Genomic DNA, 13,925 nt, shown 5'->3' with positions numbered 1-13,925 from the left:
TAGAAATAGAATAAAATTATTAGGGTCTTACACTTATATTTACTCAAAATACATTTGTTGGATGGATGGATGTATACATGAAGTAGTACAATACAGTTTCATTGTTACTTGAAAAAATATAGATATCAACACATAGCTATGACAATTTCCTAGGGTTTTTTAAAATCAAGACTCATCTTCATTAAATACTTACTGATAATACTTTTTGTTCTTAAACTTTTCTTTACTATTTGTGTTTTTCTTCTTTTCATTATATATTTTAGTTTATTATTAAATATATCCAGAGAACATCTAAAAATGTTCCTAACTATTCAAAATAAAAATATTTGTTATATATTCTGAACTTATCAACAATTTATTGTTATACTAGCAAAATAAGATTTTAGACACTAACATATTTTTATAATATACTGTCAACTAAGCATCACTGTATTTACTAGTTTTAGTAAATGGATATAAAATATTGTTATATTTCCTTTTTTCCTGAGTTTTCAAATAAAACTTAAATATACTTAAAATTCTTAAATTCTATCATGCTTTGAAAAATTTATCTAAGCTCTGTTCCCAACTCTTTTTTAAAATAATACCTTGAGGTCCTTTCTGCTTTTTGCCTTTTCCTTTTCTCCTAGATGAATGATGTACATTTTTTGATGGTATTAGTTGAATATTGGTTTGATGCAAGGAGCTCTACTGAAAATTACAGTCAAGACTTTTGGAATCTAGGTTTTGGCAATTCACATAACTTGTGAGCCCTAGTATCTCTACTTAGGAAAGCAGGGAGTTGACCTACTAATCTCTGAGAATCCTGCTAACACTAAAATTCTAAGTCAGAGAAATTAAAACATAAAGATAACATCAGAATATGGAATGTTGAGTGACACAAATATCTTAATTTTAAAAAGTAATATAAAGTTGAATGTACATCATTTGTAATTCTGATAAGCTAATTAACTAACTGCACTGTCAGATCAATACTAAATCTGTTAACAAGTTGGAAAATTCTAGCAAATTTTGTTGTAAAAGGAGTATAGTAACTAGTGCTGTGTACAATCCTTATAACTAGCCAAGGCCAACATGCAGGTCCTTTATCAACGCCTTCTCAGAAGAAAACAGCCAAGAACCCAGAAAGACACCTGTGTAGGTATGTTTACAAATAGGTTAATTAAATAATCCCTTTTAATTAATATGGAATTTTGCTTTAGTGTAAAATTCATTAATTTATAAATATAGTTTATTACCACCACTTTAAAGAACTTACTAGTAAGATCATTTTTCTTTGTAGATAAATTTGGGTTAATTTCTTAATTAATTTGTAGTACTGAATTTTTTTATATAAAATGAAAAATGGTAATTGCAAAGATCTCTTTGTTTCAATAATCTTTTGAGTACCTACAAATACCACTTTTTCAAAACTGTCTATTGCCAGAAATTGGTTAAATTTGCTTATCTTTAGATAGGTCTAATGGTAAAAACTAAAGCTAGTTTCATGCATTGCAGAGATAAAAGAGAGAAATATCCTCAGTATTTGGTTTTGTGTTTTTAGTTAATTTGCTTTTATTTTTGTTGTTCTAAGTTAAAAAAAATAAATAACATCCAGTCACTAATATCCTGATATTACCTATGTTAAGGGAAATTTGACCTAGCAACCCCACTTCTGACAATCTTATCATAAATATATATGTACAAGCTTTTATATATGTGTATACATATGTTTATATGTTTTTATATATACATATGTATATATATTTATATTTATATATATATATATACACACACAAGCAAGTTTATTGCTGTATTGTTCTTTGTAACAAAACACTAAAAAGATAATGACCATTATTTGGGCAAAGAGTGGAACATGGAAGAAATTATGATGCACCCACAGCAAGGAATGTAGTCATTTAAGAAAATGCTTTAAGAAATTTAAAATTTTATTAAGTCATGTAAGAAAATTCTGTGTAGGACTACTGTGAGAAAAAAGATGAAAAACAATGTATACACACAACCTCGTTTTTAAAAAAGTTTTACTCATAAACACGCACATACACACACACATGTATATTTGAAAAATGTAAATATTTTGAAAATATATAAATATTTTGAAAAATATGTAAGGCTATGTTCTAAATTGTAACTCTGAACAGGCAAGAGGAGCCAGTCCCCCCAAAACAATTTAAATCACATTTATACATTTCTATAAAATTGCCATGTTGTGTCATATGTCTCTTTAAAAGAAAATATAATTAAAATGGCATTTTAAACTCTCTAAATGATTTTGAAATATTTCAAATCTGAGTTTATCTTGTGCTTTTATATATTCCTTAAGATGATGTTTGCATTGAAGTAACTTTCATTAGCTATAATTGAAATCTACCATTTTATGCTTTTAGCCTTTTGTATGTAAATGTTACAAAAATGTGTTAAACTTAAAAAGTTTATTTTTTTAAATTCAGAGGTAGGCTATATAACCTACAGAAGTAATTTTAATGATTTTCTTTTATCATAAGAAAAGATCATGAGTACTATGAAATCAGTTGTTAGCATAAGGAAGTTGTGATTTAATGCAGACTTTGCTGATAATTAACTTTAGTTTTGGAAAACCTAACAAACACTAGGTTAGGTATAAGGTTTCACTATTAGGTAAATCAGTTTTATGTAATTTACCTAATAGTGAAGAGACTTATGAATTCAGCTAATGAGTGAATTTTAGGATATCGTAGACTGTATTCCTGCTTTTGTATGAGAATAATCAAGCTTGCTTTCACAACAAGATGATGAAATTTTGGGTGATTGTGACTCTGCCTTTTTAGTACTTAAAACTATAGTTTGTTTGATTTCTAGTTAAAAATTCAGTATATCTAAAGATGATATTTTAGGTATTAATGTAATTTGTTCCTTTATAAAAAATAACATTTTTATATACCATTAGTTTTTGTATTCCCTTGTAAGTATTGCCTTTTTTAATTGTAAATTATACATTGCTTATAGATCATTGTGGCATACACTAAATGAATCAGGATTGTATGGCAAAAAATTGCTTCACTATAAGAATTTCTTATTGAGTGTGCTGGGAATGTCACTCAGTGGTAGAATGCTTGCCTGTGCAAGCCATATGTTCAATCCTCAGTACCAGGAAAACAAACCTAAAAAAATCTTGTAGAAAACTAAAGTTTATTAAACTAAGTTAGTAGCCAACTTTTTATTGAAAAGGATTCTGTTGCCCATTTTCATTAAATAGCCCACAACCTCGGTATGTTTTAAATATGTTCTATTTTCAAAAATTTATTTTACCTTAACTTTTATATAAAAAGCAAAGCATAATCACATATAACAAAATATTAAACTTTACTGTAAATTGTAATATATGAAATGAAGAAAAACTTAATTATGTTTTGTCTTTTCTATGACACTGTTTTACAAGTTACCTACATATATAGTCAATATTTTCTTGACCGTGTTGGCCTCTTGTGAGAACTGAAACACATTAATGATAAGAACATTGAATTAATAATCATATTACCTAATTAATTAATGTGTTTATGAAAATATATTACAGTGAAAATTTATTGAATGTAGCCAATATATTTCTCAATCTTTTGGTTGTTTAAAGGGAATTTGTTTATATAATTTCAAAGGCAGTTTTCAGATCTAACACTTAAATATTTCCTCTAATTACTCTTTACTCCTTTCAGAGGAAATGGATGTAGAAGCTCGTCTTACTGAACTATGTGAAGAAGTTAAGGTACTTGGATTTTTAAAATTCACATTATCAAGTTATTTGAATGGTTTCTGTTTTTCTATTGTAAATATTTTGTCTAAGAAAACTTAAATTATTTATCTTATTTAAAATACAAACATAATTCAGTTGATCATGGTAGAACCATAATTTAGTTGATCAAAATAATTTGACTTCAGCATAAAATTATCATTTTAAAAGTATATTATTTCGCATATGAATGAAGTATAAATAAAGCACATTACTAATCAAAAGTATACATTTTCTTCTACTCATTCAAATTTTTTTGGACATGTTTTTAAAATATCACTTAAGGGGCTGGGGATGTGGCTCAAGCAGAAACGTGCTCACCTGGCATGCTCGGGCGCTGGGTTCGATCCTCAGCACCACATAAAAATAAAATAAAGATGTTGTGTCCACCGAAAACTGATAAATATTTAAAAATTCTCTCTCTCTCTCTTAAAAAAAATCACTTAAACTTGTATATCATGTTTTTTATTTTAAAAAATGACATTTTAAAAATGACAAATTGTGCTTAATTCCCAGAATCACAAAGGAAAAAAAAGGCAGTTCTGATTCAACAAAACAATTTTTATCATCCTTGCAGTTAAATTGAATAGATTTTTGTTTTTCTTTTTATTTTTTTATTTTTCATGGTTTGTTTATTTATTCTTCTCCTGGAGACTAAATGCTTTAACTATTTAAGTTCACTTTGTATTCATTTTGGTCAACTATATTAAAGATAAAATCAGAGGCTTGAATCAACAAACTTATGTATTTTATGTGAAGTGTATTTTTGCTTAGAAACTTTAATGAGAATTTGGGGCTGAGGATATGTCTCAGTTGGTAGAGTACTTTCCTCGCATGCAGAAGGCCCTGTGTTCAATCCGTAGCACCACCACCCCCCTCCCCCCAAAAAAAAGAAGAAAGAAAATTTAATGAGGACTAGATTCTTTTGAAAAAGTTATTTACCTTCTCCTTAAAAAGTTGTTCACATACAAGATATATATGTAATTTTGTATTCTAAGAGGATTTCCCCACAATTCAAATAAGTATTTTCTTTACAACCAATGGTCTTATAATCTTTGCCCAAAAGAACAGTAAATACTTTATAATCTTAAGATGTATGCAGTTAATATGAAAATTTCTGGAGTGTTTCACTGAGAGATTGAAAAATTTGAATGAATTAACATATTATACTATGGCAAGAAAAATAATCACCAAAAGATATCAGTTTGTCTCATTAATCATTTTAATGAATTGAAATCAAATTCCCTTTGGGAATTTAACCTTGTATTTTAAAAATCTTTTCAAGAAACATAAAAAAGACTAAGAAAAGCTTTAAAAGTAATACAAATATAGAAATATTTGTCCAACCAGATGTTTAAATATATATAAAACTACAATAAGAGAAATAGGAAAATAGTTTTTCTTCTCTTAAAATGATAGGCAAGTCAGTCAAGTTAAATAGCACTGAAAGACATCAATTTGTAATAACTAAGTATATGATAAAATATGATGAACATTGGGATTATAAGTGATGTAAGCTTTAGCCCTTTGTGCCATACCAGAGGAGTAGTTCTAAATGGACTAAATAGTTAAATTTTCAAAAAAATTAGAAATATAAGTAGTCTATTTTGGAATATAGAATGACTCCTTCAGACTAATAGTAAAGTACAAAATAAAATAAGCTAAGGATGATCCAAAACTCCTTTATAACAAAATACACTATAAATTTAAAGTAAGCCATATATTAGAGGATAATGTTTGTAATATTTAAAACAGGCAAATGATTACTACTCACAATATATAAAGAGCTCCCTTGTACCAATTTCAAAATAACACCCTTGGGCTGGAGATATAGCATAATCAGTAGAGTGCTTGCCTCACATGGACAAGGCCTTGGGTTCAATCCCCAGCACCACAAAAAAAGAAATAAATAAAAAATAAAAATAACACCCTTGTTAAAAAGAGATACACAGAGGGGAATATACAAATTGGCAATTCTTAGAACAATTTAAGCTACTTAATTTGATACTTAGTATTACTGAAAAACAGGAAAATACAGGTTTAAATAAAGAGTTTGATTGGATTGAGTTTGACCTAGGAAATTTGCAAAAACAAGAGTGACTGCTAATCTCAATTGTAGGTAAGGATAATAGGGAAACTAGTAATGGCATATGTTGTTAATGATGGTTTAAATTAATTTTTTTAAGGTAACTTATCACTCTGTTTTAAAAATATTTATTTAGTGCATGTTACCTCCCATACAAGTTATTTAAGATTCTGTTTTATAAAAGTACTCACATGTGTACACAAATATGATAAAGAATCTCATGGATTATATAGACTCATATAGTCATTTAAAAGAATTAAGTAAATCTCTATGCATTGACATGGATTACTTAAGAAATATTTATTCAGTGAAACTCCACATCATGTACAACCATATGAATAGGATCCTAATTAGAATAAGTTATACTCCATGTATGTAAAAATATGTCAAAATATACTCCACTGTGTATTTATTGATCTATGATGCCAGATAGTGTTTTCATGCTGAAAAGCTCTTTATGTTAAAAGTAAATTGATGATAAATATGAACTTATATATATAAAAAAAAAAATTTATAAGCTCTGTATTTGATCATGTTCATGTGATTACATTGAAAATAATTTTTTAGGTTCTTAATAGTAATACAGAAAAGAATAGCATGAGAATTGTAAAGGGGAATTTTATCAAAGTAATTCATATAGTATACGATTATTGCTAAAAAGTTTGTTTGGGTACCCATATATAAGTTCTTGTATGTAAATGGACATCATAAAATCTTACAACATCGCCTAAGGTAAAATTTTAACAACAAAGAGCAGACAAGCTATATTAAGAGTTTTTAAAAATCAGTAATAAAACATGTAATTAGTTTTTCATATTAGCCCAAAGTAGACACCTAATTACAAAAAAAGTTAGTAAGTACATGAAAAATATTCAGTCTCAGAAACTATCACAGAAACAAACATTTACTCTAATACAATTTTTAATCTGTCAAATTGGCTGCATTTTTTTTAACAGTGTTTCTTGAGATGTGATGAGGGTACAGACTTGTATACCTTGTAGATCTTTTTCAGAGATTAGTTTGGTGGTATGTATCCAAAAAAAAAAAAAAAAAGTATCCTATCTCAATCTATACCAAAGAAATACTCAAAAGATTCATATGATTATATACAATGATGTAAAAACATTAATCTGAATTATAGCCATCAGTAAAATGTTTAATGAATTATGGGATACTCATTATCTAAAAAAGTTTGCAGCCTTTAAAAAATGTTTGATGATGTAGGAAAACAATCATATTGTGTTGGTGTTGTCCGGGGAAAATGGTCTAAAAGCATATGTGATTTTAGATTTTGTTCTATGTATATAACAAAAAAAATTGAAATGATTGTTCTGAAAAATGTATATGTTTAAAATAAGATAGTGAATATATAAAAGTAAAGTATCTTTGTCTTACATTTATGCATATAAAAGATCTTTTCAAACTTAATTATGATTTCCATTTTTAAATAAAAATAATTTTAGCATTATTTATTTTGAGATGTATTATTAAATATTTGTGCAAACCAGAGGAGTAATTTATGTATACTTGAAGGGATATTCTCTCAGAACCTTGATGCTGTGATCCCTAGGAAATGAAATAATAAATAACATCTAGATAGCCTTGTTTTCAGGAAAAAGTAGAGAGAGTAACATATATCTACTTGTATGTAGACTATACTTGGTACAGTGTTTCTTTCATTAATTACACAGTGTTATCTAATTACTCTCAAATGTTTATCCAACTGTTTTTCTTCTAAACTCCATTAAAATAATCCTTGGGACAATAATACTACAGGTTTCAGTTTATGCTAGTTTGTTACATTTTAATCTCTGTATCTTGTTTTAATCTCTGTATATTGTTAATAGAGGCTTGAAAAAGTCTTTTAGCTTCATTTATAAAATCATTTCCTAGAGCACAATCTAGTTTCTTAATGTTAACAAATCCTTGTTTATCTGTGTTTTCTCTGTTTGTTTCCATTCCAGAATTCTAAGTTTGCCAAAAAATTTTGGGGGGCTTTTTTCTAAATAAAGCCTGTTAATTTCTCATTCATTCATTTATTCCTTTAGTAAATATTTATCAAATTACTACTGTGTGTCAGTAACTAAAGTTATAAGAACAGATAGTATGTAATCATAATGCCTTCACTTCTTAATTTTGCTTAATTTTTGTTATATGTTATCAGTAGGATAAATCAATGGAAGCTTTATTTGGATGAGGAAAGAAAAATCTGCTAAACTGTAAACCTCAAAAAGAAGTGAAAATAAGTAGAAGAATCATGTAATATATAGCATTGGGGAGTATATAGATGGTAATTAAAACTTTGGGAGTGAATTTCAGCATTCCTGTAAAGACTTGATGACTACTACCATTTCCTAGGGAAATGAAGTCATTCATCTGTGTAGTTAAGATAGATTTAGTGTTACCAATAATTGAAATACAAATATTTACACCAAGATAATGAATTAAAGAATATCCTGCCCTCATAACAAAAATACCTGCCCGCACCAGAAACAATCATTCTGATTTATAGTCTTTTATTAGTCTTTATTTTTTCAAGAAAACTAGTTGCATTTTATAAGAGTCTTCATGTCACATTAAAATTTAGTACTCAACTTTCATGATCAGTTCACATGAATAAAAAATGCAATAATTTATTACCACTTTTAGAACATTGCTAATAGTATTTTATAATGGTGTGTCTACCTGTTTTCTCATCTATTAATCTTTGTATCTCAGGAATATACATGCCAACATTTAAAATGCAATTGAAAAATGTAGTGGATAAATTATATGTTAGGAAAAAGAAAGCAAATGGTTAACAAGTTTGTATAAGAAATATCCACAAATGAAACAGAACCTGACAATATAGAAGTGAGAGGGAAAACAATTTTCCCTTTTCCAAAAGTATTTGAGCTCATTTTGAAGAATTGTGGGTATTTTTAAAAGTGCTTCACATAGCTGATTGGGGAAGAAAATATTAAGATCATGTTATCTTTCAAAAATATTTGTAACTTTCATTGGGATTTATGCATTGTATTTAAAATTCCTAGTATTTGGGTGTTAGAAGTTGATCATTCTATATAAAATTTTGATGGATAATTCTAGAGTATAGTTGATGTTATTTCAATAATAAAATACCTCAAATATTAAAATATTGGTCAAATTATTAAAAATTGCTTTGGTAACTATCAGTTAAGTAGAAAATCATTGGTCAGTTGGTCTTTCTCTAAAACCCTGTGTCTGCATATACATATTTCTTTTTTAAACCAAAAATTTGCCTTTGTACTAATATTCTGAGCAGCATAATTATATGTATTGCAAGTCTCTAGAAGTAGTAGCATGTTTTTCTTGTCATTTCAGAAAATAGAAAATCCTGATGAACTGGCAGAACTTATAAATATGAATCTTGCTCAACTTTGCTCACTTCTAATGGCTTTATGGGGACAGTTTCTGGAAGTTGTAACACTACATGAAGAATTAAGAATATTATTAGCACAGGAGCACCATACCTTGAGGGTAAGTTAAAGAAAAGTAATATTCAGAAATTTTAATGAGTATTATTTATCTTTAGAAAACCCTTATGAATAAAAAGTCTGATTGATAAATCAGAAAAGAGACATTTATCATTGTTTTATTTCTAAAGTTAATACAGTTAAGTATATGATTTCTTAGTAACAACCCCTACTAGTTAAAATTCCCAGAAGAATTAAAAATTAATATAAAGTACTTCCATTCTCTTCATCAGAATCACAAATTACCATTTTGGCACATTTTCACTTTCATTCCCTCTTTTTGGCTAGAGATATATACAAATAAATATATTCATATATGTATTTTTTTTCCTTTGCCATTTGATAATTATAGACATACATTCTTTAGTTCAGCATATATTTCCTAAAAAACAAAGATGTTCTTTCATTTAACTATTAATATGACCAACTTTAGACTATTTTATTTTGTACAATACAGAGACCTAATATATTGTCCATATTTAAATTTTACTGTTTGCCTTAATCATGTCCTATATGACAAGTTTTTCTTCCTATTTCCAGGATCAAATTCCAGATCCTACATAGCATTCAAATTTAATGTCCCTTTAGGTACAGTTAATCTGGAATAATTTCTCATCTTTTCTTTGTCTCTAATGACTCTGAGTTTTTTGAAGAGGTTCAGTAACTGGTTGGATAGACTATCCTTCAGTTTGGGTTTGTATTATAGTTCCTGGAGATTCATTTTAAGGTTAAGATGATACAATGTTAGTATGGATACATTTTATTTCTTTTTCAGCAAGTAAGTTATATTTTTCTTGGAATTTGCTCAAGTCATTGTTACCAAGTAGTTAGTTCATAAAGTCCTTCTGTCATGACCCCTCGCCAGCAAGGAAGACACGACTCAGGAATCTTCTCTCAGCAGTTTATTTAGGCCTTTACTCAGACATGTCTTCAAGCATTCTCTCTCCGCTTGTGCCTCCCACACTTAATAAAGCACACCAAGCCCCAATGCAAAGCCGCCACGTGGACCTTTCTCATAGGGTGTTAAACAATGACTCGCCAACTCTCCCTAATAAGGAGTTGTTTGTCTCAGACCACGGCGGAAACCGGCGCCATCTTGTAATGGCGGCCACGGTCCGCTGAAACGGCTCACCACATCCTTCAATCATCTTTTTAATATCTGCAAGATCCATTGTGTTTTATTACTGATATTAGTTATTTGTGACATCACTCTTTTTTAAAATATTTTTTTAGTTGTAGTTGGACACATTACCTTTATTTTATTTATTTTTATGTGGTGCTGAGGATCGAACCCAGCACTCATATGTATGTGTTGGGCGAGCAACCCCAGCCCCTCCTTTTTTAAAATTTATTTATTTATTCTAATTAAATAATATGAGAGCAGAATACATTTGATTCATTGCACACAATTGTAGCACAACTTTTCATTTCTCTGGTTGTACACAGTGCAGCGTTGTACCATGTAGGGTAATGATGTCCATCTTATTTTACCATCTTTCCAACCCCCATACCCCTTGCCTGTGCCCAGAGTATATCCATTTTTCCCATATCCCCCACCCCTTAACATCCACTTATCAGAGAGAACATCCAACCTTTGGTGTTTTACAATTGGCTTACTTCGCTTAGCATGATATTTTCCAATTCCATCCATTTACCTGCAAATGTCATAATTTTATTCTCTTTTAATGCTGAGTAATATTCCATTGTGTATATATACCATAGTTTCTTTATTCATTCATTTATTGAAGAGCATCTAGGTTGGTTCTACAATTTAGCTATTGTCACCTTTTTCTTGACTGGTCTTCCTGGAAGTTTGCCATTTTATTAGTATTTTCAGAGAACCAACTTTTAATGTTAATTCTGTCTCTTGTACATTTTTTTTCTGTTTGATATTTTGTTTATTGTAGTAAACAGGATTATCATTGAATTTTGTAAATGGTAATATATTGTGCTTTCTGACTCCTATTTATGCAATTCAGCAGGAACTTTGATCATAAAGTGTCTTGCTATTCTTAGAATACAGTGCTAAACATACATTAACCCAGAGCAGTCCAGAGGTCATTCATTGTTTGTAGAAGAACAAACTTAGCCATAATAAAGTGTATAGGTTGTCTGATGATGGGTTCTGAAGCAGCACAGTTGAGCTGAGTCACAGAAATGAACCTCTGATAATGAAATCTTTCTTTTTGTGTGAAAGCAAGTAGTGAAACAAAGAATTGGACTAAAAACAGGAAATATAAATCTGTACTTGGAAAGAAAAATACAGTAAATTAGTTTAATATTGCTTCAATATATTATGTATCAAGATTAAGAAAGTGCAGATTTTCATATTACTGAAAAATTATATCCCACTGGACCATACAGACTATTTGTACGTGAATGGTCCCCAGTGGCCATATTAATGAAAAAGATTAAAAGTCTCCATGATTAAGCAAAAGATATATAAATCGAAACTAAGAAATTGAATGATTCGACTTATAAAAAAGCAAAATATAACTGTAATACTGAATTTTGTATGTGTCAAGAACTGTAGAATCCCAGGTTTCACCCTACTTATAGCATACCTAAGGCTACCATAGACTGGTCAGAGATAAAGGATCTCATAGTAATAGCAATAAGCAAAGTATTGTCATTTGTGTTGGTTCTCCAAGCCTGTTTCTACAATCTAGTATAAAGAAGGCCAAGTTCAAACCATTGAATTGAATTACAGGAGAAAAGTCTTTGCTTATGGACCCCCAAATATTTTATTTTAAGTATGTATGTATTATGATGTATTGTGGTACTGTGGATTAAGCCCAGGGGTGCTCTACCAGCTATATCCCCAGCCTGCCCACCCCCCTCTTTTTTTTTTTTGAGATAATGTCTTATTAATTTTCCCAGTCTGGCTTCAAACTTGCAATCCTCCTGCCTCAGCCTCCCAAGTAGCCAGAATAACAAGCATATGGTGACAAGCCAAGCTTTCCCAAATATTTTATAATAAACAGTAAATATCTTTACTCTGAACCAAAGTCAGTCTTTATCTATCAAGTTTGTAAGCCATCCTGCCTTTTGCTTCAAAGAGAGACACATCTCTATCTTCCCAATGTTTTCTCAGTATAAGTGTTCTTTTTTTTTAAATAGTTTTTTAGTTTTAGATGGACACAATACCTTTATTTATTTTTATGTGGTGCTGAGGATCAAACCCAGGTTCTCACACGTGCAAGGCTCTACCACTGAGCCATAACCCCAGCCCCAGTATAAGTGTTCTTGAAAAGATGGTCTCTTTACAAAGAAAGTCAGTGCTTCTGTTCCTGAGACTTGAAGAAGTACAGTAGATGCATGAGGAATTATGAGTTTTGTTGTATTATAATGTTTCACTCTATAGCATCAGAAGTGCTATATTTTATGTTGATCATAACTTGTGCCTGGAATAATGTTATAAATCTAGTATTAAGGAGATCATCATATTCACTTTGCAGAGAGCCATATCTTATGCTTTGTGCTATCATTACAGATTTGTATTTTGCCTTGTATAGGCTCTCCTTAGGGCTGCTGGAATTAGATAAAATAACAGTTAATTTGGCATTCTTTTAGAGATGTTTTATTTATCTTATACCAACTTGTATAAATCTTTAGTTCTTTCATGACAAATGTTCATAAGTAATGTTGCTCAGGCCAAATACATAGGGTTGTCAGAATACCCAGTTAAATTGAATTCCAAATAAATAGCAAATAATATTTCAATCTAAGTATGTCCAGTGCGACTCTATCAAATAGCATGCAAAAACATCAGACTTTTACCTATTTTATATATTTTTATATAAATAAATTATGCCTGATATAGAAAACAGAATTTCTTGGTCATAAAACTAATTTTGAGATTGTTTTTCTTGTGTAGAAACAGAATATGGTAAACTTAAGGTCCTACTCAATATGTGTCTTTGTGGTTCTAACCTAGAGCAATGAAGCCTAAGTTGATATGGTGATTCTGCTATTCTGTTGCTTAATATTAATGTGATATTGTTCATTTAACAATTCAGATAAATGTACCTTTCCTTGGACTATAAAATGGAAATCTTTTATAGACCTTCCTAAAATAATATTTCAAACTATAAAGTCATCTGAGAGAAGTTTGAAAAATCATTATATGCAAATTTCTGTGCCCAATTTTGCCATCTACTTTATTCATAGTTGTGTCCTTCTTTGCTTCCCTGCGTTTATCATCTTTGTTAACTACAACTTCTTTATTCTTTTTTTTTTTTAAGTTCATAGCAACAGGTTTGTTACTAACCCTTTTCTGAAATTGTGATTCTATGGGACCACTGACCATAAGCCCAAGAATTCATCTACAAAACAGGAGGAGGGAAAGCGTTTTCTTTTGTAGTTAGGTAGAAGACATTATTATGCTTTTTTTCTTTAGGTTTTAATAAAAGCTTATTTGTGGACATTGAATAGGAATTTCATATAATTTTCAATTGTCACCAGATATTATTTCATTTTTGAAAAACTTCCAACCATTTAAAATGTAAAAAGCATTTTGGGTGTTTTTTACTTCTTAGAATGCTGTTTGAAGGATAATTTATTTATATATTTTACTTAACAA

The 13,925-nt window shown here is 29.4% G+C and overlaps 1 protein-coding gene across 13 annotated transcripts in view; it reads left to right on the top strand.

Annotated features, from left to right (window-relative positions):
• Fam135a (family with sequence similarity 135 member A) overlaps positions 1 to 13,925 on the top strand; it is a 104,263-nt gene that overhangs the window by 53,341 nt on the left and 36,997 nt on the right. For 10 of the 13 annotated variants that reach the window (XM_021732562.3, XM_040282903.1, XM_021732564.3 and 7 more), the window contains 3 exons: positions 1,064 to 1,141; positions 3,690 to 3,739; positions 9,192 to 9,347. In XM_021732562.3, coding sequence (XP_021588237.1) covers positions 1,064 to 1,141; positions 3,690 to 3,739; positions 9,192 to 9,347 — 284 coding nt within the window. The remainder of the gene's footprint in view (positions 1 to 1,063; positions 1,142 to 3,689; positions 3,740 to 9,191; positions 9,348 to 13,925) is intronic. The other 3 variants (XM_021732565.3, XM_021732563.3, XM_021732567.3) reach the window with 1 other exon arrangement.

The sequence above is a fragment of the Ictidomys tridecemlineatus genome, chromosome 8, assembly GCF_052094955.1.
Source record: "Ictidomys tridecemlineatus isolate mIctTri1 chromosome 8, mIctTri1.hap1, whole genome shotgun sequence".
Classification (NCBI taxonomy): domain Eukaryota; kingdom Metazoa; phylum Chordata; class Mammalia; order Rodentia; family Sciuridae; genus Ictidomys; species Ictidomys tridecemlineatus.
The sequence above is the reverse complement of the archived record's forward strand: the minus strand, read 5'-3'. Positions and strand labels throughout refer to the sequence as shown.